The sequence below is a fragment of the Pangasianodon hypophthalmus genome, chromosome 11 (genome assembly GCF_027358585.1).
Source record: "Pangasianodon hypophthalmus isolate fPanHyp1 chromosome 11, fPanHyp1.pri, whole genome shotgun sequence".
In the NCBI taxonomy this organism is placed as follows: domain Eukaryota; kingdom Metazoa; phylum Chordata; class Actinopteri; order Siluriformes; family Pangasiidae; genus Pangasianodon; species Pangasianodon hypophthalmus.
This window is the reverse complement of record NC_069720.1, coordinates 5,986,184-6,008,761: the sequence shown is the minus strand read 5'-3', so window position 1 is coordinate 6,008,761 and position 22,578 is coordinate 5,986,184. Positions and strand designations below refer to the sequence as shown.

The following is a 22,578-nucleotide window of genomic DNA, read 5'->3' as shown; positions in this document are numbered from 1 at the left end:
GGTTTAAAACATAGATTTGCTGATTAAATGCTGGTTATTATGTTAGGTATGAGTTTGTGATAGTATTCACTTTGACACACTGCTTTAGCAATGAAAAATGTGCACTTCTACATAACACCTCCTCAGCAGAAGAACATTTACCTTGATTGTAACTAACGAAAAGAATGTAAAGAAAAACTTTATTTTTGGGCACCTTTTTTGCAGTCTTGCTCTGCACCCTGATAAGATCCAGGTGGCCACGGGTCAAGTCGGAAAAGATCCGTACATCTGTGTGTGGGACTCATACACGCTGACCACCGTGTCCATCCTGAGAGACGTGCACACACACGGTGTGGCCTGTTTGGCTTTTGACACTGATGGACAGGTGAGCATGCAGGGTTTTTAGAGATTTGATCTGATTGTAGTGGTGCTTGTGTCAAAATATTGGCCTATTTTTATCCTAACAATCATTTAAAGCCTGGTCAAGTCAATAATGGATCTGGGATTAATTCAGCTCGTGTTGTAACAGCTTATCTGTCTTCCTTTTGTGTCTAGCGGTTGGTGTCTGTTGGCCTCGATGCCAAAAACACAGTGTGTGTATGGGACTGGAAAAAAGGGCGTGTCCTGGCCACCGCCACAGGGCATTCTGATAGGGTAAGTCAGTGATCATCAGAGATAGGATGACTAATACACTGTCAGGAAGTAGATAATGTGCACATATTTTTGTACAAACACTGTAAATGTAGCTTCAAAGGTGCAACAATTATCTGTGATTTAATGATCTTATATTAAAGTAAGATTTACCAGATATATAAATCCGCTTACTAAATATATAAAAGATGAAAGTGTTTCTACCCTGTTTAATTCTAATATTGATTAAGAGTAAAACACGAAAGGGTGGTGTAAAGCCATTACAGATCCTGAAGTAGTTTATTCCTCATATACCAAAGAAATGTGCCAATGATTACAATTTTTATTAATTAAAGAATGACACTTTGTACTTTTTATCCCTGAATAGTTTAATTTAGTATTATGGAACATTCATGAAACAAGTTCATCCATTATCACTTATGCTATAGCAGCTGTAAACATTTGTACCCTCCCCAGCCTCTCTTTTTCCTCTCTCATGATTTTAATAAAACAAAAATAAAACACAGCTTGGTATTCTACAGAGAAATCACAAAACCATAAACTCCTCTGTAATGAAGACTTTCCCTTGGAGTAAAACATAATACTGGCTGTTACAATGCGCTGACACTGGACACTCCTTAAATAAATGCTAAATAATAATAATAATAATAATATCTCCTTACTGAAATATAAGAAAAATCAAATTCACCATATCAACACTTATATACTTTTTGTTTATGTGGAGCATCCACCATACAATTTCCTGTGAATTAGCTATTACTATAGAAACGCAGACATATTAGGACTAGTGCATATAAACCTATGCCTTACAGCCAGAACTATTTACAGACCTGGTGTTAAAAAATATGTAACTTCTGAAAAAAAAAACACCTTCTGACCAATCAGAATCAAGAATTCAACATAGAAGAATTCAAGAATTGACATAGCATCTTAATAAGCATGTCCTCTGTAATACAATAGCAAACACACCCTATCACGCTCTATATATGTATTTCTTCTTTTTATCTACTTCTCTGTGTTTTCTCTCTCTCTCTCTCTCTCTCTCTCTCTCTCTCTGTCTCTCTCTCTGTCTCCTTGTATTTTTCTCAGCTTTTTGACTTGCACTCTATAAAAGAAAACCCTATCACTAAAAACATATCAGACCGTCATCAGATGAATCACGTAGGCACTGGGATCTCTCGGATGGGAGTCAAAAGATCAGATTTGATATGATCTGTGTGTGTCTTTTAAGGAAAAGCTCAGATATGATGTTGGTGATGTCTGTGACAGTCTGTCTAAACAGAGCCATTTCCTGTGTTTTTTTTTTTTTAGATCTTCGATATTTCTTGGGATCCTTTCCTGCCGCACAGGCTGGTGAGCTGCGGAGTGAAGCACATTAAAGTGAGTGAACCGTGTGCTCCTTTTCCCCGACACACACTAAAAAGCTTTGAAAAGCCACATAGAAATCTATGCCAGGAAATTCAGCATGCCTTAGTGTCTACTTACCGTATATCATCCCCTGTATTATTTCCATCTTCGCCTCAGGCTTGGTGTTTGTTCTCTCTCTCTCCAAGAAAAAGCAATTACTGCTGAGAAAAGCTGACAGATAAAGTCGAATTGAACTAATTGAATTGTCACTCCTGTCCGCTTTGGATAAGGATTTGTAAAAGCGTCAGACCACCAGTTTTGACAGCACATTTTTCAGAGCTGATAACTTCAAGCTGTGTGTAAAGTCTGACTTTTGCCCTGATAGAATTTTCAGGAAATTCTTTGTAAGTTTCTGTTAAACATTGTTTGTTTTGTGCTTTTTTTTTCCTTTCCCTGTCCTAGTTCTGGACATTATGCGGCAATGCATTGACACCCAAAAGAGGGATCTTTGGGAAGACGGGAGACCTGCAGACTATCCTGTGTTTGGCGACGGCAAAGGATGAGGTGACATACTCGGGTGCATTGAACGGAGACATCTACGTGTGGAAGGGATTAAACCTGGTGCGGACCGTGCAGGCAGCTCATGGGGTGCGTGGATTACATGTTTTCTGTTTCTAAACTGGTGTACAGGTATTCTGTTGTAAGCAATACTCAATTTGTTACATCCTCAATATTCTGCTGGGCCTAAAAAACCTAGCAGACTTCTGTCCATATGTGGTGCATTCATTAAAACAGCGGCATCAAACCTTAAAATCTGGTTGAGCATCCTCTGGCACAAGAATTTCTATAAAGTTCTATCTTATCTTATCTTATCTTATCTTATCTTATCTTATCTTATCTTATCTTATCTTATGTGTGTCCCTAAGGGCCCAAACTGTAACTAATTTATTTACTAATTTATTTCTTCTACTAAACATTGAATGAAGTGCACAACAAAGGTTACAGAAAAAAAAAAAATCTAGGTTTGTTTATTTTCCCAATTTTTGTCATTTTGTCATTTTTGTCATTTAATTTTTTTTCCCTATACCTTCCCTCACCTCTATACTTACCCACCTAAATTCTCAAATGTGATTGGTCAGAAGGTTCTAATACATTATTGTTTCTATAGAAACAGCTCATTCTGAAGAACTTGTATGGCAAAAGATCTACATAATTTAAGGCTAATAAATAGATTTTAAAAAAAAAGCATGTTATTTAAAACAAATGTACACTGGTTGATAAGCTGAAGTATTTGTGAGGAGACATTTATATAACAATTAATCAATTTATTATTGAATAATTTCAGTTCAATTCAATTTATTTGTATAGTGCTTTTAACAGTGGACATTGTCACAAAGCAGCTTTACAGAAATATCTAAACTCAGGATAGAAATTTTAAATTTATGAATTTATCCATAATGAACAAGCCAGAGGTGACAGTGGCAAGGAAAAACTCCCTGAGATGATATGAGGATGAAGAAGAACCAGCCTCAAAAGGGAACCTGTCCTCATCTGGGTGACACTGAATAGTGCAATAAATTCCCTTCTATAACTGTATACTACATGGTCAAAAAGTGCAATTGTGTAACCATGAAAACTGATTGTAGTTTTCATGTGAAGTCTATTTTGTTGAAGCTATCAACTGTTCACTGATGGAGATTTGAGTGCAAAACTGTTTGTGGGAATTGCAGTCCTAAAGCTATCATAGCAGCTGTAGTCCTAAGCCATTGTAGCAAAACTGTTCGTATCAACTGAAGTCCAAAACCATCTTCATGGTTTCTAAGTGGTACCATCCTCAGTAATCTCATGTATCTTCAGGAGTAGCATGTGTAGCTCGATCGAGAGAGAGAGAGAGAGAGAGAGAGAGAGATTGTTAGGTTCCTTGCCTTATTCACATCAAGAAAGAGAAAAAAAAAGGAATGCAAGGGAATGACTTTTTATAGCTGTTATAACATAAGTGAGAACAGGAACTAACTTGTTTCACAGGCATTCCACAACATAAAATGTAGCTCTAAATGGATAAAAAAGTATGACATGTCATTCTGTAATGAATTTTCAGATGTGTAATTCCTTACTTAAGACTCAAAAGCAGCCTTTTTAATTAAATAGCCAATAAATAATAAAAAGCAAGGAGTATTTCTCATTCCTTTAAAATTCAATTTGATTTCATTCTTATTATTTGTATGTGCCAAATCTTTTTAAGCAGAAATGGACATGGATATATTCCAGAGCGTTCACAGAGCAGTGTAAATTGGACAGATGGTTGCTCACATGTCGCTAATGTCTCGTGTTAGGTGTGAATTTGGTAAAAAACCAGCACGTCTTCAACAAATATAAACCTCTAAAGCACTGATTATAACTAAATTATACAGCAGTTGTGTTTACTGCATGGATCCGAGCATAGAGCATCATATAGAGTGCTTAAGGCAAGCACTGTCTGCCAGACATCTCCAATAAATTCTAAAGCCTTTCAGTGTATTACTGATGCTGCAGCACAGAGCGGAAATCCCTGAACGCTTCCACTCCACTTCCCCAGTGCTTTTAATCTCGTTAATCCTTCAAAGCTCAACAGTAGCATGGATGTCAGAAGAAAAACCTAGGTCTAAATGTTAAGCAGAGTCTTATGCACACAGTTTGTTGATTTATGGTTATGTTTCCATCTTAGGAGCAACGATGACTTGTTTGAGCCTGTGATTATCGAGTCACTGTCGATGTGCACCCAGACATCTACTAATATGAGTAATTGCTAGGAACAGATACGACGGCTGCATTACTTCTCGCATGCTTCCATGATTTGCTCTTGCACAATGTAATTTTTGTGCCTGCAGGTCTAGCATATCTATACGGAATAGAAATGATTTCTGTTAGACTTTTTTTTAATTGTTTTTCTGTAGGCCGGGATCTTCAGCATGCACTCGTGTGAAGAAGGTTTTGCCACTGGGGGACGCGACGGCTGCGTGAGACTCTGGGATGTGGACTTTAAACCCATCACCAAGATTGACCTCAGGGAGGCTGAGCAGGGATATAAGGGTAAATCTGGCATTAGCTTCACACTGTTTTATATTATTTTTACAATTGTCCATAGAGGCAGAGCCCCACCATTTATATCAGCCATTTAACAAATGTTAATCCTAAAGTCCTCATTCACAACTCAATACATTTTAACTTACACTGAAATACTAATTACTTCTTTAGTGTCTATTTAAAAAATTTGCTATTTGACAGATGTTCCGTTGTTTTGCTTGCTTTTCTACATTGCTCAGTAGTTTACAGCCTGTTGTTGCAATAGCTTTACAACACAACACTGTTGAACTGTTGTGTTGTAGCTGTACTGTGTAACTATTGTACTGTGTATTTTGTTCTGTGTATATTGTTCTGTGTACTTATTGTCCTTCACTTGTCTCACATTGTTATGTATTTGCACTTTATGTAGTCTTGTGCACTGAACTACTGTACTTTTATGTGTTGCTCCATGGTCCTGGAGAAACAACATTTCGTTCCAGTGTATACTAGCTACATAGTGGAATGACAATAAAACCCACTGGACTTGACTTTCTAGATGTTGCAAAATCATGGGGCCGAATGCTCACTGCCCCAGTTAGCTTTGATAGTTATTATTGCACCTAGTGGTCAAAAATGAGAACTGCAGCAAGTGTTAGTGGTCCATTGGCCCCATGCTTGGGACATGACAGCTTATGATGTTGCCAGGTATAGTTTAAAAATATTTTGCAGCCTCTATGGTCTGGTTTTCTAGCAAATAATCATAATTAAATCTATTTTCAGCAAACAAAATGTAAGTGCATAGTGTGTCTAAATGTCTTCCTCTTTTGCAATGCCTGAATTCTTTGGGCTAGTTTCGGGTCTTTTGTGTGGTTTGTGAGATGTAGTTTGGATGGAAATTTTTGCTGAAACCTGGTGACCCGGGTTAATGGGGTTAACTCTGCTGTGAAGATGAGAAACACACCTCCTGTACTGAACACAGTTAAACAAAGTTACATCTAAAACATCGACTCTCAACAACATAACTGCCTGTTACAAGATTACTCTAAAAATTGACTAGATAGTAGCCTAAGTTAATTGTGATAGCCTGTCGAATGAATTTTATTTGAGGATATGTCGTGAGGTTTGTCTTGTATATCGTAGTTTTAGAGTGTATATCTTTGGAAAATATTTAACACAAATACAAGACACAAATGAAAAATATCACATATTGCTGCACTGCTGAATTTTTTTTTTCCTTTTCATCTGACTAGAAGGTGTACACCTTAAATGTCTATTGGTCAACTGGAATTTGGAGTGACAAGACTGAGCCATGTATACTTAACAAACTAAAAAATTAAGAAGCAAAGAAAGAATTTTAGAAGCAAACAAATAATAAATCATAAACAAAAATCTTAAGTAAAAATTAAACTTTTAGAAACAAAAAATAAGGGGGGAAAGGGGGAAAAGGTCAAAAAATGATAAATGACAGTGAGTGAGTATTTCTTATAAATTTAACTCTGGTTTAATACTTTTCTAAACTTTTTTGTTTGTTTGTAATTATTGATATCTGCTCTTTTGCACCAGGATTTTGTAATTTGCCATTTTCCTTAGTAATTTTGTCACAAAATAAGCAGTGAATCTTGAGCAGGAAATGAAAGTTAAAGGCATCTCTCGTAAAAGAACTGGATGATGTACAGTACTATGCAAAAGCATCCTATTTTTTTAGTACAGACTTTGTTATAGATTTTTATTTTATGACTTTTACATTATCAAGTCAGTACATAAACATTTTAGATTTCCAGCAGAAAATTAAATGTTACAGAAAAATGATTGTATGTCAGTAAAGAATGCAGCATATTACATAAGTGACCACTTTTCTCACAAAAAAAATATAATGAAGGCTGCTGGGTTTTGCTGCAAAAATAAGAAGCAAGTGTGACAGTCAAAGTGTCCAGAAGAACTGTGGCTGCTTCTGCAAGATGCTCAGTAACACTTACAGCTCATTTCCTTATAAAACTGCACTAATTATACCTGAGACTACAATTTTTTTTAAAGCAAAGGGTCGTCACACCAAATACTGACTTTGTTTCATTTATTACTTTTTATTATAGAAACTGTTTTTAATGTAGAAACATTCAATTTCCTTATTTTTGAAGGCATCTTTGCTCTACAGCATTTGCATGTGCCCAAGACTTTTGCACAGTACTGTATTTTTACTGAGCTATTCAAGCCCATGCAACATTTATGCAACAACAAAAAATGGATAGGGATTGAAAGAAGAAACCCGGTCTTGTTTATCTGTGCCTGTGGCACTTACCGATCAGTAGTAATTGGACAGATGGTTGCTCACATGTCACTTTCCTGTCATTTCTTCTTAAGCCCACATCTAAAAATGCAGAAGCATGATTTTCTTTTTTTTTAACAGGATACAGGATACACCAGCATACTGTATAATGAGTGTGCTTAGAGTAAGCACTGACTGCTAAATTTACTACTTCAGATAATTATGACATTCAGCCAAGAAAGCACCCTGAACACTTCCTCTCCACATTTAATCTCATTAATCCTTTAAAGCTATAACAGAATTGCTGAAAACGCCCCACAGCTCCACCAAACCTGCTCTTCACTAATAAACCTCATAAGGAAGGTACAGTTTTAAGTCTGATATGCAGATAGCATAAAAGATATTGTTAGTTCAGGTCAGAACCGGTGATGACTGAGCCATTGTTTGTCTACAAACATGACTAATTTATAAGTACGGATAGAGCAGCTGCATTTCATGCGTACTACGATTAGCTGTTGCATGCTTTCATTTCTGTTCTGGCACTGCCATATTTTTAAACCGCACTTTGCAAGCTGATAATTTGCCCTCAAGTTTGTTATGGTTGCGTCATGCTTCACTGCCCTTTAATGCTCTGGAGTTTCTCTAGTGTACACTCCTCTTTTTTTCAATCTCCCACAGGTCTGTCTATCCGGAGCGTATGCTGGAAGGCTGACCGTATCCTAGCCGGGACGCAGGACAGTGAGATTTTTGAGGTGATGGTGCGAGACAGGGATAAACCTCTTCTGGTCATGCAAGGTCACTCCGAGGGCGAGCTCTGGGCTCTGGATCTTCATCCCAAACAGCCGATCGCAGTGACAGGCAGCGACGATCGATCCGTCCGGTCAGTGTCTTCATTTCTTTTGTTCAATATGTTGCCTTGAAAGCAATCAGTGCCATCACACCGTTCAGATTTCAGACATATTCTCTCTGCCTGGTCACATCATGTCAGCTAAGTAAGGAATAAAACACTTGGGGTGTGCTGTTATAGGAAAATAATCAGTGACAGCGTGGTGCGATGAAGCAGAGTTACTGTTACCACGGTGTTGATTATTTTCCTATAACAGCAGCTTCTTAAGTGTTTTATTCTTTTTATATCACAGCACTTTATCAATTTTTTCATTTATAAATAAACGTTATACACTTTAACCCTTATAAGTTGCATTTAAGTTGTAAAACGTCTGCGAACAAGTTAGTTCCTCTTCTCATTTACGTTATAGCAGCTATAAACACTCATTCCCTAATGAGCCTCTCTTTTTCTCCTCTCTCCTGAAGTTAATAAGACAACAAAATGCAGCTTGTCATGTTGCCAAGAAATCGTAACACACTCCATCCTGAATTAAACAAATCAGAAACAAAAAAATGTTGTTTGACGGTTGTGTAGGGCTGAAAATATACTCATAAAACCTTATAAAACTTTTTAAAAATGTATTCATTGGTCAGGAATGCGGCAATGACAAAAGGTAAACAAACCTATGCCAATGGAGCTATAGAAATGACAAAAATCACCCAAGCACAGAGAACACAGACTCAGTGCTCATTAAATGATTAGATAATTATATAAATAAGTCATTTAAAGCTTTTAGTGTGTCACGTTTAGCATTTATTTTCTCTGTTTGTCGTTCCAAATAACCAAAACACAAGGCATTTCTCCAGCACTACAGCTCTGTCTTTTGGCTCAGTTTAGCAGCTCGCATCCCAACACACATCTTGTTTGATTCACTTCCTGACATCAGGTCGACTCAAAGTCGAATCTCTTTCTAACTGCAATCATAGCATGCTAGAGTTCACATGGAAGTGAACAGAGACCACCTCAAAGCAATCATTGGATTTGCTCCTGCCTAAACGAACCACGCCGAGGGGGAAAACACACACCAGGGTTCAATTCAGAGGGATGCTTCATATGTGAAAGCACCTGTAGAAACAATATTTTTAATTTTATATCTAAATGATGTGTTAAGGAAGTCCCAGTGTCTGCCATTCTGACCTGTCCTTGCCCCTGATGTAGGCTTTGGAGCCTGGCTGATCACACCCTCATCGCTCGCTGTAACATGGAGGAAGCTGTTCGCAGTGTGTGCTTCAACAACGACGGCTCTCAGCTCGCTCTGGGCATGAAGGACGGCTCGTTCACCGTGCTGAGAGTCAGGTAAATATGCCAAGAGGGATTAGATTAAACACGTTTTAGCATTAATCAAGCATCTGTTGATCTACGTCATTTTAAACTTGGCGTAATTAAAACCTTAAACCTTGGATTAATTCATGTGTCAACAAATTCAACATGATTCTCCAAACAGTGCAGTACTGCAGTCAGTCATTTTATAGCCATGTGTAAAAACCTAGTATGTGTACATATACAGTACAGACCACTCATTAAATCCCACAATACACTGTTTATGTCAAACAGTACAGAAATTACAGAATACCCATAATGCACTTTGATAGGGAATAGGGGACTATTTTGGTCTGATTTTCCACTATTATGGATTTTCTGGTCTCAGCAAGCAAACAGCAGCTCCTGCTGCTGAAAGCAATCATTATTGTTATCAACAGTTTTATTCTTTCCTTTTGAATGAAATCTTGCATGAACACTTTTCTTTATGATCCCTTTTGTTTTCTGCAATCACATAATATGTACACTATGTAGCTCTTAGAGGTGATATTGTTTTTGAGAGAAATGACTATTATTTTGAAATAAGATGTTATGAGAATTTTTGTTGAACCACAGACGTTTTTCCAGTTAATTGAGTGGAAAATGTGAGTGATTGTGTGTAATGTTCAAGGCTAGTCTTGACCAAAAAAAAAGCAAACTGTGTTGAAATCATGTTGCCAGGGTCTTTAAAATGTGTAAATAATTATGCAACAATTCATATGCCCTTATACTGTCACACGTCTACTCCTTGTTCTTCTCAGGGACATGACAGAAGTGGTCCACATCAAGGACAGGAAGGAGGTGATTCACGAGCTGAAGTTCTCTCCGGATGGCTCCTACCTTGCTGTGGGGTCTAATGATGGCCTGGTGGACATCTACGCCGTTGCACAGCGCTATAAAAAAGTGGGCGAGTGCAACAAATCCTCTTGCTTCATCACCCATCTGGACTGGTCTGTAGACAGCCGCTTCCTGCAGACCAACGACGGCGCAGGGGAGAGATTGTTCTACAGGATGCCAGGTACATGAGTGATGGATATGCTCGCATAAATACACTTTCTTGTAATTAATGTAATATAATTGCAGTTATAATAGAAGGGACGGGATGTGGGTGATACGATAAAAAACATAATCTCATGATACTTTTCTATGAAGACAAGCATGCCATTCGTGACATGTAGCACAACAGACAGCAAGCAATATGGTAGTGTTGGATTTTAAAAATAAAAAAAGTGTGAAAATCTGAGTTTCACGATACTTTTATTTACTTTTATCTACACAAAATAACACTTAAAAGGAGGGGAAAAGGGTAAAAATTCTATACAGGAATTGAATATTTTACAATTTTAAAGCTCCAGTACAGTGCTTTACCATCTAATCAGCTGTCAAAATAATGTTGTAGTATTTTAGCCTGTTCAGTAGCTAAACAACTGCCATTACTCTATATTATATATACTTCCTTTCTACCATATTATGCATCATTTTAATTTACATTTTTTATTGCAGGCTTAATGCAGCATCTTCCAAAACCTCCTCTGTTGTTATATCCTGAAAATTAAGACCTAGATGACCTAGATTTTCTTCAAGTAGCTCTATTTTCCAAAAATTTTGATTTAAACTTAGAAAAATTTTTCTAAGCTCTTGGTCTCAGAACCAAATCACACCTCCATTTTTTCAGTTCATGTTGGTGTCGGATAAAACCACAGCTTTACTAACAAAGCCCTTAATCCCCCTGCTCTGTCTGATCTCACTATTTCTCCTTCTAACTCCATAGTTTTGTTAAATGTACTTCCTTAACTCTGGAATTTTCTTTCCTTTACAGTTTGTCCAACATTCATTCACAATCTTTAAATCCCACCCTTAAAACACACCAATTTTCTGAGGCCTTTCAGTTATTCTAACCCTAACCCTGATGTGTATTGGCTAATAATAAAGAAATTATGTGAAGAATGAAGAAAACAAGCAGGGTTCTGTGTTGTTGTCAGTGAAATAACTGTACTGTCTTGAGATAAATCTTCAGTCTTGGAGTTCTTTTGCCTCCATAGCTGGAAAATTCCTTCCTAAAGAAGAGGCCAAAGGGATTCACTGGATGACCTGGACCAGTGTCTTAGGTCCAGAGGTCAATGGGATTTGGCCCAAATACTCCAATGTTAACGACATCAACTCTGTGGATGCCAACTACAGCAACGCCGTGCTGGTGACCGGCGACGACTTCGGCCTTGTCAAGCTCTTCCGATTCCCATGTCTTAAAAAAGGTGTCCAATTATTAATAATAAGGATTTTAATGCTAAATTCTAATATTAATATAATATATAAAATATTATTGTTTATGTGACTATTGTCCCAAACCCCATAAACATGATCGCCTTCAATTTGCAGCTGCCAAATTTAAGAAGTACATCGGTCATTCCGCCCATGTCACCAACGTGCGCTGGTCACATGACCTGCAATGGGTGGTGAGCACGGGCGGAGCTGACCACTCTGTGTTCCAGTGGAGGTTTCTGCCTGAGGGTGTGATGAACGGCGTGCTGGAGCCACTTCTGCAAGGTGAGCACATCACTGTGACGGCTCATCATGCTGCTTCAGACATCTCTCTCGTAGGATTGGATAAAGAGAACACTTATGATAACTGGTAGGAGATTATCCTGATTGCAATCAGGATAATATGAAATAGACATACACTCACTGGCCACTTTAATACGAAAACCTGTACACGTGCTTATTCAATCAGCCAATCATGTGACAGCAGCGCAATGCATAAAATCATGCATTTCAAGAGCTTCAGTTAATCTGAAAGTGAGCAGTTAATAAGTTTACTAATTTTACTGCTGCATTACATGTGTCTCGTCTCTCCACAGAGGGCTACGCCGACTCCAACAGCGGTGAGTCAGACTCAGACCTCTCTGATGTTCCCGAGCTGGACTCGGATATTGAACAGGAAGCTCAGATGAACTATGAACGTCAGGTAAGACTCAGAGCCTCCTTTCCACTGCACTGCACATTCAGACACAACATTTTCATCAGCCTTACACACAGAACCGATTATGTTATTCCTCCTCAGTGTCAGTGGCTGGTTCATGCCTCAGTGGCTAAAGCCTTTAGCACTCATTATTTTCACAGCTGACTGGCTGATCAACCCCAGCTCACACTTAACCTTTACCCTTTTGCTCTGTTTGCTTCTGTCTGTCTGTGTGCGTGTGTGTGTTTACATAAATCTGATTATCATTCCTGCCACCTCAGGTGTATAAGGAGGATCTGCCTCAGCTCAAGAAGAAACTGGTGGGCTCTCTGAAAAGGCAGAAAGCTCCGGATGAAGGACTGCGGCTGCAGTTTGTCCATGGGTAAAACTAACGCAAAATTTGTTTTTTTATTTTTTAAAAGGAACATGAGCACATAAAAACAAAACTACATCAGCTCAACTCTGTAACTCTAATAGATCTATTTCCCCCTTTGCATTGCTGTTCCCATGGCAACAAGCACAATGACTATCTGAGTATCTTCACTTGAAACCCGCACTTGTGTACTGGTTTCTTCGCCTGCACGTTAGAGAAGACTTCACCTGAGATACTCGAACACAACAGGGTATAAATAAACAAACTAATGAAGAACTAACACAAAACAGGTGTTCACAATCAGATAACAAACCAATGACAGAACTAGAACAAAAGCCCCTCCAACAAAAACAGGAGCATGTGGCGCTTTTCACCATGTGAACCACAAAGCAAAGGGGAATCCATGACAGTATGTTGATTATAGTAATGCTTCACTTAAGAAAATGTTGATAAACCTGACTGCTAAATGAATAAATCTAAACTATATACTATAATAGAGCCTCAAAGCAGTTGCAAATTGTTACGTTGTGCTTGTACCACAGCTCTGGTGAATTCACGAATCTGATTGATCAAGAGTTGTTGGTTAATTTTCTATAACAGCAGCTCTAACCATAGTGCTGGCTTTAATTCAAATCACAGGTTTTATTTTACTTGTTTGTATACATTATCGTTTCTATAGTAAGAGATCCCACAGGGACTTGCACAGTGAACACTCTACATAATCTAAGAATGATAAACGGAGAATGAGAAACGCTGTTACGTAACAAAGAAACTTAACTTCAAGAGAGAGGGGAAAAAAAAGGATGGCGAGGGAATGACTGTTCATAGCTGCTATAACATAGTATTCACGTGGTAATTGTAACTCACTTCATCACACTATTTTCTCACACTATTGATTATTTTCCTAAGGCTCATGTCCAGAAGTGATTTATCACTTTCTTATAGTCTTATTGACTGTCTTATTGACTTTATTTTCTCTCTCTCTCTCTCTCTCTCTCTCTCTCGTGTACAGATATAGGGGTTGCGACTGCAGGAATAATCTGTTCTACACGCAGGCCGGGGAGGTGGTGTATCACGTAGCCGCTGTAGCCGTGATCTATAACAGACAGCAGCACAGCCAGCGCTTTTACCTCGGCCATGATGACGACATCCTCAGCCTCACCGCACATCCAGTGAAGGATTATGTAGCCACAGGGCAGGTACGTCACAGCTGAATACAACACTCACTCATTTCTGACTGATCTGTGCTGAGAGCAGTTTGAGATTAATTCACTTGAAATGAAGTGCTAACCATGTTGCGTATGTGCGTGTATTCCTGCCCAGGTGGGCCGAGACCCAGCCATCCATGTTTGGGACGTCCAGACACTGAAGTGTTTGTCCTTGTTGAGAGGGCAGCATCAGAGAGGAGTGTGTGCTCTGGAGTTCACAGGTGAGGTATCTCTCCCTAAATACACACTATACAAAATATTTACAGTGATTATTCATTACTGAGATTGTTACATGCTTGGTGAACCGTATGATTTCCTTTGGTGAGTTTAGCGGATGGAAAGAGCCTGGTGTCTGTAGGCATCGATGAAGGTCACTGCATAGTGATATGGGACTGGAAGAAGGGCGAGAAACTGGCCAAGGCAAAGTAGGAACCACTGAGCACCGTTTAATACTAATTAACACAAAAATGATGTAAAATGATGGGAAATTAAAAAAAACACTGTGCCTCGTGTGTGTGTTTGTTTTCTGTAGGGGACATAAAGACAAGATCTTTGTGGTGAAGGGGAACCCATTCCGTATGGACAAGTTGGTCACAGTGGGCGTGAAGCATATAAAATTCTGGCAGCACACAGGTACTGATTATCCAAGGTCATGCCAAAGGACATCTTCCCTCTGATACATTTAAATCCAACTTATTTAAAGTCATGTTTTCACAGAGTAAAGTTTTTAAGTGGTCTAGTTTTTTCCCCTCAGAGCTGCTAAAGATGAGGCTCACATGCCACATAATGCCATTTATACAACAATTAGTTCCACTAATTTGATTGGTGAAGCGACATTCCAATAGTACTGATATTTAGTACAGTAGCACAGGTACATTTCACTGTTTGTATCACTCCACTTGTCTGCGTTCACTACATAAAAATGACAAGTCTTACATTAAAATTGCTACTACACTTACTATGGGCCGTCAGTCAGTCTGCGTGCTATATGGCAAGACGCAACACTCTTGTACTGAATATCAGCCGGCTGTGATTACCTGCGATTGAGTACTACTTACTAAATTCAACGCAAATTATGTATGAAGCAATAAAAAGACAATTAAAAACAATTGACTCCAAATAAGAATTTGACATTGTGAAGATAAAGATTTATTGTTTGAATAGAGATCATTTGTCTTCCCTGTGAATTTGAGCTGTTTGTGTGACTTGACCGTATGCAGCAACAGCTAAAATGGGACGTCACATCACATATAGGTGAATGTCCCAAAAATAAACACTTCTTATTTTCTAGTTATATTGAAACATTGGAATATTAGCAATGAAATATTTTTACTATATAAGGAAACTAATTTTACTGCCAGCATTTGTCCTCTATGTTCGTTTATCTCGCTTGTTCCCTACGTTACAACCTGATTGGTCAGGAGGTAATAAAACAGTGACATTCCTGACATCACTCTGCACTTTTCTAAAAACTTTTTACAACTTTGGAAGCTCTGCTGTGATTAAAAAAGTGGCTGCTAGTGATTGAGAAAAACAGCAAATGTGAAAGCACCCAAAAGTTGCATAGTCGTAGCTTTATAGTAGAATCATTTTATATATGAATTTGCGATGAAATTGATTTTATATGAAAACGCTGATTCAATACAGTGTTGAATAGGATGCAAATCCATACTAAATGCGCACAGAATGATCATTTAATATAATGTAAGTACACAGCCAGTAATATCTTGTTGCCCTTTACAGTAGCATTAATATGGATGGAATCTTATAAATGACAACTTCCTTTACCTAGGTGGCGGACTGACATTTAGGAGAGGTATATTTGGCAACCTGGGCAAGCAGGAGACCATGATGTCAGCGTGCTACGGGCGCTCGGAGGACCTGGTATTTTCAGGAGCCACCACGGGCGACGTTTACATCTGGAAAGACACGACACTGATAAAAACTCTGAAAGCTCACGACGGCCCTGTGTTTGCCATGTGCTCACTGGACAAGGTACAGATCCAGGTTTACTATAATATTAATATTACACACATTGTAAGCTTCCAGAAAGGACTAAATGGTCTAGTGACATTAAAAGTTAATGATTACGTCTCTGTCTTAAGGGGTTTGTAACAGGAGGGAAGGACGGGATTGTGGAGCTTTGGGATGATATGTTTGAGAGGTGTTTGAAGACCTACGCCATCAAGAGGGCTGCGCTCTCGCCATCATCTAAAGGTCCTGTTCATATCTATACACTGCTCCATGGTGTGTTCTGTTTCACCATCGCTGTCCCTTTGATAGTCACATTTTAAAATATCCAAAGTGTCTTATTTGTATCTCTGTTAGCAGTATGGTAGAAGTGATAATATTTCCTTTTTGTTTAAGATTACAAAACCATTTATCATTTTGTTAAACATTCTTTGTTTTGGCTCGTTACTGTCATGTTAAAATGACCTGAATATCATCTAAGTTCTATATGGTCAGATGTAAATCTTTGCATACCCTTAGGACAAAATTACACTGGTTCTCACTTCTCTAACAACTCAGTCTTGATGAGTATCTCAGCCAAGATGCGAACCAGAATGCATAATTGGTCCACCATCTGCCAAAAACTGAAATGTGACAGAAACATTCAATAGAGTTTGTTTGCATTTACGCCAAGTTTCCAAACTTTAAATATATCTTCTTACAGTTTGATCATTTTTGGCAGATAATACATTTCCAATATTTCCATAACTGACCCTTATGGGTTTAAATTCAATCATATTTGACATAAAACAGGCTGCCCTCATGTAGAGATGGACCCAAATTTAAAGAGTAATGGAAACTGAAATTCTGGGTAGTCTGGACCAAAAAACAGAACTAGAAAACAAAAACGGAATTTTTATGTCATTAGTAATTAGTTTTTTGTATCTTTGAATAAATTGTAAAAATTTATTTATTTTTATGCTTTTAAGTTGATTTGATTAATTAATTGATGCATTAATTAATACAGCAGAGTGAAACTACTTCACAAAACCAAGCTGACAATAAATGAAACAAATAGCTTAAAATATAAAATGATTATACTTAGTCTATATATTGACCAGGAGGGTGTTCATTATGGTCTGTCAAACCTGTAGTGGAAATGTCTGTGGGTGTTTTACGCCCTCTTGTCACTTCGGATGTCCTAATCAGGAAAAAAAAAAAAAGATCATTTAAAATCTGTTAGAATTAGAATTAAAAATAGACCATTGCAATTACCATTCATTCCTGACTGCATGCTTTTTTTAATTGTGTCAGCAGTGACCTTTGAAGAAGCACAAATAAAAGAGCACTTTACTTTTCTTAGTCACTCCAATATTTTAAAGCAAGATTACAAAATAAAAGGTAAATTGTGCTGCATCACATTCTGTGATCAGGGCCACATTTAGTATAATTCAAAATTTTATCCTCATGAGGGTGTCTGGAGACTGTCTGGAAAATAACCATGTGTAATGGGGTAATGATGTGTGTGTGTGTGTGTGTGTGTGTGCAGGCCTGCTGCTAGAGGACAACCCCTCAATCCGAGCCATCACTCTGGGTCACGGTCACATCCTGGTGGGCACCAAGAATGGAGAGATCCTGGAGATCGACAAGAGTGGCCCTATGACTCTATTGGTTCAGGTAGGAGTGTGTACATTGGACCAGATTTTTACTGGTAAATTACTGTTATTATTTTCAGACTATTTTTACTGTATATTCAAAGGCTAAAATCTATTATTAGGGTGAGTTTGAAAATTGTAAACAATGTCATAGCTGGAGTCAAAAAAGAACATTGCGAGGTATCTATAATTAATTTAAAAAAAAAAACAGATAAATAGTTACTAGAGTTAGTTACTTGTTACTCTGCAGACGGCCATCTGGTGGGAGTGTCTGAGTTGTTGACATCCCACATTTCCATATAAGGACTCAATGACTAAATTATTATTGTCTCTGTTTTCTTTTCTCTTTTTTTGGCTTCAACTATTTTAAAATTTGCTCTGTCTGTGGCAGGAAAACATTACAGGCTCACTGATATAAATAGTAATTAAAAAAGTAATTACAGTTTTAATTAATTACATCAAATTAGAATTTTGAAAATTTTTAACGAAGTTGGTACAGTGTACACAATGAATTTATATCAGCGTGAGATATTAATGAAGACCTAAATGAATTACTGAAATTGTTTAAAATTAATTGTTTAAAAAGTGTGTGTGTGTGTATGTGTGTGTGCACGCCTGTGCGTAGGGCCATATGGAGGGTGAGGTTTGGGGTCTCGCCGCTCACCCCTTGCTGCCTATATGTGCCACTGTGAGTGAAGACAAAACACTGCGCATCTGGGAGCTTTCTGCTAACCATCGAATGGTGGCAGTCCGTAAACTCAAAAAAGGTGCTTCACTTCTCACTTATACCCTTTAATCATCTACATCTCATCTACATCATCTACATCGTATTTCAGTGTATTTAAGCTTGCATACAGTGTGATGACTCATGGTGTGTGTTCAGGTGGTAGATGCTGTGCCTTCTCCCCGGATGGGAAAGCCTTAGCAGTGGGTCTGAATGACGGCAGCTTCCTGGTAGTTAATGCGGATACTCTGGAGGACATGGTGACGTTTCACCACAGGAAGGAGATCATATCTGACCTCAAGTTCTCTCAAGGTACCATCCGCGAGCTAGGTATCAAACTAGCTAACTAGATTAGCTACATTGTAACCTAATTATTGTAATATCATTTCTAAATATTAAGACAATCCATGCAACCTAAATAAATATAATTTCATCTTTACAGATGCTGGAAAGTACCTAGCTGTGGCCTCCCATGATTCATTTGTGGACATCTACAATGTATTGACAAGTAAACGAGTGGGTATCTGTAAAGGAGCGACCAGCTACATCACCCACATCGACTGGGACACTCGTGGTAAAGCAACATTCTCAGATATAAACTGGTACAAAGCGCTAACACTGGAGACTCCTTTCATAAATGTTAAATAAACATCTTCTCACAGAAAACGTTCACCATATAGATAATTGTACATTTTTCTTTGTTAAATATTTTTTATTTAACATTTATTATTAGTCTTAAATTATACAAGTTCCTGTGTATGAGCTGTTAGTTTGGAAACAATAACGTATTAAAATGAGCACATTAATATACAGTAAACCTGTGATTTGCCTTACATCAGACACAACTGTCAGAGCTGCTGTTATAGGAAATTAATCAATACATTCCGACCAATCACTTTCGAGAATTCAGCAGTGCTGTGGTATAAAATAAACTAATGACTCATTTATTTTATAACCGACTGCAGGTAAATTGCTGCAAGTAAACACTGGTGCCAAAGAGCAGTTATTTTTTGAAGCTCCCCGTGGACGGAGACAGAACATCTCCACTGCTGAGGTACAAAAAATATATATATATATATATATATACGCCTGAATATCTGAATTTGAAAGTTGTATGCACTCCAATGTACAACCTGCTTGTGCGTTTGTGTAGTTTGAGAAGGTGGAATGGGCCACATGGACATCTGTTCTAGGCGCCACATGTGAGGGAATCTGGCCTACACTTAGCTTTGTCAACGCCTCTTCACTTACCAAAGACAGGAAGTTGCTAGCGACGGGAGACGACTTCGGCTTCATCAAATTGTTTAGCTTTCCCTGTAAGGTAAAGTACAAACGTCTGGAGGTGGTATCCAGATATGTGCTAAAAATGCAGGACTGCACAGTGGACAGTAAACTGCTGTTTCCTTTTCCTTCAGGGTCAGTTTGCCAAGTTTAAAAAGTATGTAGGCCACAGTGCCAACGTGACGAATGTTCGGTGGTCAAATGATGACACTACACTGCTGTCAGTGGGCGGGGCTGACACAGCGCTGATGATCTGGGCAAGAGAGGGGATTGGACCACGTGAGAGCAAAGCTGTTGACAGTGAGGAATCCGATGACGACGCAGAGGAAGATGGAGGTGTGTTTGCATGCATGTGGGCTAAAAAACAGCTGGCAATTATTATACAGTGTGATTCAAAAAATATTAATTCTTATTTTATATGATACTACTGCATTGTAACACTGTAGTGGAAACACTACCATTATAACACAAGGATATGTTATATGGACTGTAATATGGACTAAATATGGACTGTAACTTGTAACATTGGATCAAAGCGTCTCCAATTGTGCAATCAACAACAACAGTACTGTAAAGAAAAGCAAGGAAAACTAAAGAAAAATATGAACAGCAAGTGTTAACATATTTTGAATCACCCTGTATAGATAGTAAACTGATTTCCCATGTATGAGCAGGATATGACAGTGATGTGGCCCGAGAAAAGAACATGGACTACACCACGAAAATCTACGCCGTCAGCATCAGAGAGATGATGGGTGTTAAGCCACACCAACAGCAAAAGGAGATTCTAGTGGATGAGAGGTAATGTTTAGATAAATCTCAGCTCATTTATTCAATCACCTCCATTAGAGCTTTAATCTTGCTGAATGAGCTGACGACTCTCTCAATCTTCGTGCTGTAGGCCGCCAGTAAGCAGAGCAGCGCCGCTACCCGAGAAACTGCTAAAGAATAATATCACTAAGAAGAAGAAACTAGTGGAGGTGTGTGAAATTTTATTACCTTATTTGGAGAAAAGTATTTATTGTATTAACAAAGATAATCCTGAAGACTTGGGGCCAAAAAAAATGATCTAGGCCCTTTTGACCTTTTCGTATCCAACATTTTGCTATCATGTTTCCCTGCAGTCCTTTTAAATAATTGGAAATAAATCCAAATTTTTTATATAGAATGACAGTATTTTATAAAGACAGCTTTTTGGGGTAAAACTAAAACTTTCCGAATCCATGACGTAAGCCTGTATGTTATTAGGCTCTAAAGTCACTGTGGAACCAACCACACACGATGAACTTTTGGCAAAAAAAGCTTTAAAAATGTTAGTGTCAGCTAGCTGGCTAACATGAGCTAATCTGACAGAATTTCTGAGGAGACTTTAAAGTCTTAATCATAAATGTGCATAAAATTTTCTGCTAATGCTACCCAGCTATCTGAAAGGAGCTAACCTCACAGGATTTCTGAAATTTGTAAATCGTATTCATAAATATCAGATAACCCGACAACTTCTGAGAGGATCTCAAAATCATATTTTAAATGTTCATAATCTTTTCTGCTAACATGATCCAGCTAGTTACAATAACATGAGCTGACCTAAAAGGTCCATTTCTGAGAGACCTTGAAGTCATATTCATAAAGGCTTACATCTTAATGCTAAGGCTAACTAACTGGTTAGCATAAGCTAACCTGACATGATTTCTGAATTTATTTTAAAGCCATATTCATACATGTGTATGCTAATGCTAGCCAACCTAAGAGGATTTCTGAGGGGAGATTAAAGTCATATTCATAAATGTGCATAATCTTCATTGCCAATGCTAGCAGGCCGATTACCATGAGCTAATGTTACACAACATCTGAGAGAATGTTTGTCATATTATAAATATGAATAATGTTTTTTGCCAATATTTGTCAAGTAGTTAATACAATTAGCTAACCGGAAAGGATTTCTGGGGAAAATTTTTAAGTAATATTTATCAGTGTTAATGTCTTCATGCTAAGACTAATTGAAAGACATTGAAAGATTATAATCTTATAAATGTTTATAATATTTACTGCTAACATTAGTCAACCAGCTAACATGAGCTAACCTGAGAATATTTTTTTAATCTTGATAAATGGTTCTAATTTTCACTGCTTATGCCATCTAGCTGGCTAACAGGAGTCTCCCAGACAGGATTTCTGAGGGCATTGCTAATGCTAGAGACATATATTTTGCCAGCTTGCTACATATAACCTTCGCAAATGTTTTATGCTATATACACTCAATTTTGAGTTCCAAGAAAACTAAATTATTAGTGCTCCGTTCAGATCAAAGCGGCAGTTCTTCCAGTGATACTTGCTGGCTAAAAATAAAGTTGAGTTATCGTTAAATGTTTACTGTTATTTAAATTAGCCTCATAGCTCAAGTGTAGAACTAAAGAACCAACCACTGGGCATAAAACATGGCTTGCATGATCGAATACAGTTTGTGTAAGGTAAAAATTGTGTAACCTCCTGTAATCTTTTGACTGCAATGGGCACATATGTAGTATGTTACTCTTTCTATCTCAGTATGTATTGTTTAGTTTTGTATATTTGTGTGTGAACATCTAGGAACTGGCACTCGACCATGTCTTTGGATACAGAGGCTTTGACTGTCGTAACAATCTGCACTACCTCAACGACGGAGCTGACATCATCTTCCACACAGCTGCTGCAGCTGTGATCCAGAACCTCTCTGCTGGTACTGAATCACTCTTCTCTCAACAGAAAACTGATTACATCTTCAACACTTTGTTTAATGCAATTTGTACAATATTTTATCACATTGTTATGTGTCATAACAGCTGTAAAGCACCTCACATTAGATTATTATCTCTTTAAATGTATGTTTATCGTGTATCAATATGTGCATCATATCTGCTTGGATGGGAAGAGACACACCTGTTTTCATGAACCCTGGGGCATGCTGACCCCTGGTGGATTTCCAGG

The 22,578-nt window shown here is 38.0% G+C and overlaps 1 protein-coding gene across 1 annotated transcript in view; it reads left to right on the top strand.

Annotated features, from left to right (window-relative positions):
* Nucleotides 1–22,578, top strand: part of eml6 (EMAP like 6) — a 49,732-nt gene that overhangs the window by 14,111 nt on the left and 13,043 nt on the right. Inside the window, exons 3-30 of the mRNA XM_034308420.2 lie at nucleotides 205–364; nucleotides 535–633; nucleotides 1,942–2,010; nucleotides 2,440–2,625; nucleotides 4,911–5,046; nucleotides 7,961–8,162; nucleotides 9,327–9,464; nucleotides 10,229–10,485; nucleotides 11,510–11,719; nucleotides 11,844–12,011; nucleotides 12,323–12,429; nucleotides 12,705–12,805; nucleotides 13,809–13,995; nucleotides 14,120–14,225; nucleotides 14,336–14,429; nucleotides 14,537–14,637; nucleotides 15,797–15,999; nucleotides 16,110–16,221; nucleotides 17,504–17,631; nucleotides 18,235–18,376; nucleotides 18,493–18,645; nucleotides 18,776–18,907; nucleotides 19,299–19,387; nucleotides 19,487–19,654; nucleotides 19,749–19,950; nucleotides 20,289–20,415; nucleotides 20,516–20,594; nucleotides 22,201–22,330. Of these exons, the coding sequence (XP_034164311.1) occupies nucleotides 205–364; nucleotides 535–633; nucleotides 1,942–2,010; nucleotides 2,440–2,625; nucleotides 4,911–5,046; nucleotides 7,961–8,162; nucleotides 9,327–9,464; nucleotides 10,229–10,485; nucleotides 11,510–11,719; nucleotides 11,844–12,011; nucleotides 12,323–12,429; nucleotides 12,705–12,805; nucleotides 13,809–13,995; nucleotides 14,120–14,225; nucleotides 14,336–14,429; nucleotides 14,537–14,637; nucleotides 15,797–15,999; nucleotides 16,110–16,221; nucleotides 17,504–17,631; nucleotides 18,235–18,376; nucleotides 18,493–18,645; nucleotides 18,776–18,907; nucleotides 19,299–19,387; nucleotides 19,487–19,654; nucleotides 19,749–19,950; nucleotides 20,289–20,415; nucleotides 20,516–20,594; nucleotides 22,201–22,330 (3,986 nt within the window). The remainder of the gene's footprint in view (nucleotides 1–204; nucleotides 365–534; nucleotides 634–1,941; nucleotides 2,011–2,439; nucleotides 2,626–4,910; nucleotides 5,047–7,960; nucleotides 8,163–9,326; nucleotides 9,465–10,228; nucleotides 10,486–11,509; nucleotides 11,720–11,843; nucleotides 12,012–12,322; nucleotides 12,430–12,704; nucleotides 12,806–13,808; nucleotides 13,996–14,119; nucleotides 14,226–14,335; nucleotides 14,430–14,536; nucleotides 14,638–15,796; nucleotides 16,000–16,109; nucleotides 16,222–17,503; nucleotides 17,632–18,234; nucleotides 18,377–18,492; nucleotides 18,646–18,775; nucleotides 18,908–19,298; nucleotides 19,388–19,486; nucleotides 19,655–19,748; nucleotides 19,951–20,288; nucleotides 20,416–20,515; nucleotides 20,595–22,200; nucleotides 22,331–22,578) is intronic.